The following is a 5289-nucleotide window of genomic DNA, read 5'->3' as shown; positions in this document are numbered from 1 at the left end:
ATTGCCATTCCCTTCTCCAGGGAGCTTCCTGACCCAAGGATCAAACCAGGGTCTTTTTCATAGCAGAAGACTCTTTGCTTGTCTGCGTCACCAGAGAAGCCCTTCTTACTTTTTGGAGAACACCTACTGTATCCATTTAGGAACTTTAGTAATTTCATAACCTGCCATTGCCTAGAACAATTTCTTCATTCACATTTATGTGCAGGGTGAAAAAAGAAATCCAGCAAGTAACATGCTTTTATTTTACCATCATGCATATAAAGAAAGACAAATATAGCAATGGTACACTTTCAATTTGACAGAGCAACTTCACAAGTATTTATGCTATTTAGGAAAAGACACATGAATTACTAAGCTGTTAAGGAGGCGAATTATCAAGTTAAGACAATTAAGCCACATATTTTTAGTAGGCTACTTTTTCATGACAACAATTTCCAAAGTATTAAGAATATGACAAGAACAAGTTACACAAATTATATTTCTAAGGATACAGTTTAATTATTAACAGAAACAAGCTGAAATTCACTATAGATACTCATTTAAGTGCCTATATCGTACAGGGAAATAGCACATGTTATTTTTCCAAATGTTCTCAATTGAAAGCAAAATAAAGCCTGTATAGCTCAATTTTCCCAGTAACCAGAAACAAAGGAAAATAACATGATTTTACTAAATACTAGTGAAATAAAGCACACAGTACTAACCCTCCTTATAAACTAAGTCAAATGAAAACAAGAGAAAGCACTAAGTTGCCTTTTTTACAGAACTCTTTTCTAGGTAATGTATTTAACATTCTAACCCCCTTCAATTCTCACGTTAATCCTGGGAAAAAAACCTCTCCTCCCATCACCACTAACAGACAAAGAACCTCCTTGAAGACTCTGCCTTAATTTTAGGCCCAATTTTAACCTGGCTCATTTTTGCCTATCTGTGGCCTTCTGCTCAGTTTCTCCTGCTTTAGGCTCCCATAACAATATCTTTAACTCTTCCATCAATTACGGCCTAGATAGCACTTTTCATCTCATCTAAATCTGTCTACCTTTAAATCCTCTAGATGTTACTAATGGGGGTGGAGGATGCAGAAGAGAGCAGAAAAAATAAGAGCTCTGGCAATCTATTAGACAAGACAGCCTGTTCCTTGAAATAATGGAGAGCCAAATTAAAACTAAAAGACCTGATGTGCACACGCTTATGAGCTACCACTTAAGACAAGAGAGAGACAACAGAGAAAGTATACTGCCACCCTGGCACTTAATTACGCTCAGGATGAAAAAAGGAGGCACAAAGAGGTACCCAGCTTTTGGGTGATTCATTAGAGACTGAGAAAGCCTGGTACTTTGAATGGACACTATCCTTAGGCCAACCTGCCATAAGAAGTCTAACTTGTCACCTCAACCACTTGCTTGACAGTTAACAGGGTTCTGGATGATGGGAGTGGAGGGAAGGGGGCGAGGGATGAGGAATAGAGAAGTCTTTTGGGAAGAATGGAAGGGTCTTCTGACTGCTGGCAGGAAACCTGGAGATTGTTTACCAGAAACCAGAGTGGGGCTGACAAAGTTCTAGAAGATGTCCATCCAGTAGGTAGCAGTCAAGGGCACAGCCAGTAGCAGGCAGCAATAGTAGGTAACCAGAGGCGCAAGAAAAGCAATGGAGTCACATTAATCATACAGGCCAAAGTGGCCCACCAAGGCAGTTCTCCCTTGATATCATTAATGCCCAGTTATGCACAGGCTATATGCCTGTGCTGCAGAGTAGGATGGGTAGAATGGCCTCCTAGATAAATATCTCCAGGTATGAGTCAGACCGGAGACTCTGGGAACAAACAGGGACCAAGTAGTGCAGATAAAGACAATGAAATTTACAACATCAACAAGCTTACTTAGGAGTGGTATGAATCATGGGCCATGCAGCATGTGATATTAATGCAGAAAAGCACGAAGGCCATGTGGAAGTGAAGGAGCATGGCCATGACTGTCTCAATCTTGAGGCTGAGAGAACTTTATGTCCAGAGGAAAATAAGGCTCCAGAAATGTCAGAGAAAAAAAGGATGGGGGCGGGGGCGGTTAGAAGACATATCCTTATCTGTTGCCCAAGCGCAGGTCCATTAAGCGGCGAAAAGAGAACTTGTGCAGGAACATTCCAATGACAAAGTTTAACCAGACTGGAACCCAAAGGGCCTGGGGATCTCCACGGGCTCCCTTATTGGGCGACGTCTGGCTCTACGGACTCCTTCACGCAGCAGGTAGTATTGCAGTGGATTTGGCCACAGGTCCTCTTTGATAATTTCAGCAATCCTGTCAGACTCTGGAAGGCTATGGTCTGAAAACCAGGTGAAGAAATTGCACACGACCTCTTGGTTCCTGCGAATGAAGGACTGGGGTTCATGGCCCCGACGCCATATAATTGGAGTGGAAAGAGACACTACTCGGCCAGAGGCTCTGACCTCATATTCTTTGACAATCAGCTTGTTTCGAAAATACGGGTTTCTCCGAAAGAAGAACTTGAACTTGCATCCTGTTCGTGGGTGTCTGAGCTCCTTCACCTCCAAATTGGTTATGTATCTTAACATCTCTGCATCTTGGCCTCTAATCATAGGAGACAACTGGGGGTGGTTCCGAAAGGCAGTGACCCAGAAGCCCGGGATATTCTGAATTATGTAGTTCCTCCGCTCTAGGTAGTGTCGACGCATCCGCCCGAATTTATGCTCTAGTTGCTGAAAGGCCCGGTCGGCCTGAGCGTTCACAGTGTCCAGTTCTAGCTGGATGGCCTCCAGCGGGTTCATGCGGAGATCCATACGCAGGGGCCGCTGCCCCGCCTCCTCCACCACTCCGTTCTCCACCATTTCTATTTCTTCACCGACTGGCCTCTCCTCCACCTCCATTCCCTGCTCCACCCCCTCCTCCTCCTTCGCTCTTTCCTTCCCCACCACCTCCTCATCGACTGCGACTGAGAAGACGGGGCCCTCTTCAGTCTTCGCTTCCTCCGCCTTCGCCTCCGACATCAAGTCAGACCCCAACTTCTCCGCGGCACAAGTTTCTAGCGCCTTCTCCCGACTCGAGCCCTGCGGCTCTCCAGTCTGACGGCCATTTCCCAGGCTGTCGTCCGTTGCCAGGAACACAGACGCCGTTTCCAAGCCCTCCCTGGGAGGCGGAGCCGGCTCTAGCCTCGCTTCGGACGCTACGTAACCGCCATCCCCACCGTCTCGGATCTGGAACGTACCGGCACAGCCTGGATCTGGGGGACCAGCTGGAGGTGCGCCTTCCTCCTCTGGAAGCTGGGGTGGTGGGAGCGCGACGGCCTCGAAACACCCCTCACCCGTCTCCGCCATCACCTGTGACGCCTCTGTTTCCAGGCACGGGGGAGGGTCCGGGGCTCCGGCAGCACAGTCGGGTGTGGTGAGGCTGTGGGTTTCAAGGAGAGGGGTCCTCTCGACCCCGTCTGGGTCGCTCATGTCGGCAGCACCCCGATAAAACGAAGGCCAATGTCTGTTTTCCTCTCAGAAGCCGCGCTCGACGAAAACTTGCCGCTCATGCCACCCACTCTCTAATCTCGCGAGCGACTCCGTGAGGATGACGTCAGGGTTGTAGATAATGTGACGCGAGAACTCGCGGCTTCTGGGATGGTTTAGCAGGCTTCTTACGGTCCGGGTGTTCTGTTAGCTTTATTTTTACGAATTTAATCCGGTGGATTGGTAATTTGACTTACGTAAGTAAATGTGGCTCGCAATCAGAGGCTCAAGCAGTGAGACCCCGCCCGCCTCTCTTCCTGGCAGTGCATCTGGAAGTACCTCCAGATTGTTCGCTGGGCTATTTGTAAGGACCCCAGTACTACACTGCCTCCTGTTGTCTGAAAACATGTTTTTATGGTTTTGTAAGCAAGAGGGTAAATCTACTCCCTATTATTCCACGATAGGCAGGAGCAAAATTCTCTCTCTTTTTTAACTAAATTAATAGCAAACTGTTTGCCTCTTCTCGGGTAGTGAAGTGAAAATATTCTGGCCTGTAACATCTCTGGGAGAAAAAGCTACTGAACGACTTTTTACCCCAAAAGTCATGCATATTGTTCCTTGCCAGCCTTACCTTGATAATCTGTATCAAAGAAGAGCTTGTCTTGCGTGATGTTTGCAGGAATTAAATCAGAATCAATTTGCTGAATCTCGCTCCGTGGCCCCTCACTGCAGGAAATAGAAAAGCTATTTCCAGCCCCATCAATTTATTAATCTAATAACGAGTTTAGTTCTGAAAGAAGGTAGGAAAGGTTGGCTCTGGTGAAGTATCTGTTCATGGTAATTAGCTTGTAGAGTTCTTTCAAAGGGGATGTCAGTGTCTGATTGTTTTAGTTTGTTGACTTGTGAGGAAAACTGGTGTTAGAGAGCTAGGGGCCCTCAGAGAAATACTGGTAGAGGGGCCATCCACCTCCATTTTTTTGAAGAAAAGTCAGTTAAAATGGATAACCAAGATGGCCTTGAGTAGAAAACAAACGGCTGGTCTACCAGTTTTAAGTTAGTTAAGTTAGATGTAAAAGAGGCAAATGTTTTTGGTTTGGGGGTTTCTTTTTTTTCCTGTTATAGTACACTGAATAATGGCCCTCTAAAATGTCTGTGTCCTAACCTTCATAACCTGTGTCTTTTCTTACCTGGCAAAAGAACTCCATAGACATGTTTCAGTTAAGCATCAGGAGATTGAAAGATTGTGCTGGGCTATCCCGGTGAATGGACCCTGTATAATTACAGTAAGAAGTGGGAGTGCCAGTGTGAGACTGATGACCAGAGCAGAGGTGAGAAAGTGAAAAAGGGGGAGAAAAAAAGATTTGAAGATGGAGGAAGGAACAAAGATCCAAAGAATAAAGGCAACCTCTGTAGAAGCTGGAAAGGTAAGGAAGAAGATTTTCCCATAGAGCCTCCAAAGGAATGCAGCGCTATCCGCATCTTGATTTTTATCTAACCTCCAAACCTGTAAGATAATTTGTGTACCTTAACACTGTTAAGTCTGTGGTAATTTGTTACAACAGTATGAAAGGAATATTCCTTGGGTTGAAGTTTGGCTGCCTCTCTGTGTGGCTCAACCTTTTTCCTGGCAGCAACCCCTTCAACCTCAACATTGCTTCCTTTAAGGTCCTGCCCAACTGCTATGGTTTATCATATCTTGAGTCTGTTTTTAGCTCTCAAATCCAGAAATATACTTAGGCGATATACAGGCAAAATTAAAGCCAAAACCTACCATAAAATACTTTTGAGAAGACTGTGAATTCCAGGACAGGGTCTTGGTTTTGTTTACCACTGTTTACCTA

General features: G+C 45.6%; 1 protein-coding gene across 1 annotated transcript; it reads right to left on the bottom strand.

Annotated features, from left to right (window-relative positions):
- Positions 1 to 219: 219 nt before the first annotated feature.
- Positions 220 to 3578, bottom strand: TSPYL1 (TSPY like 1). Its single transcript, XM_061131432.1, has one exon. It carries the CDS (start codon positions 3449 to 3451, stop codon positions 2153 to 2155), a length of 1299 nt encoding a protein of 432 aa, XP_060987415.1. The 5' UTR covers positions 3452 to 3578; the 3' UTR covers positions 220 to 2152.
- Between the last annotated feature and the right edge of the window lie 1711 nt (positions 3579 to 5289).

This window comes from Dama dama, chromosome 28 (assembly GCF_033118175.1).
Source record: "Dama dama isolate Ldn47 chromosome 28, ASM3311817v1, whole genome shotgun sequence".
Classification (NCBI taxonomy): Eukaryota; Metazoa; Chordata; class Mammalia; order Artiodactyla; family Cervidae; genus Dama; species Dama dama.
Note: the sequence above shows the minus strand (reverse complement) of the source record. Positions and strands in the feature narration are given on the sequence as shown.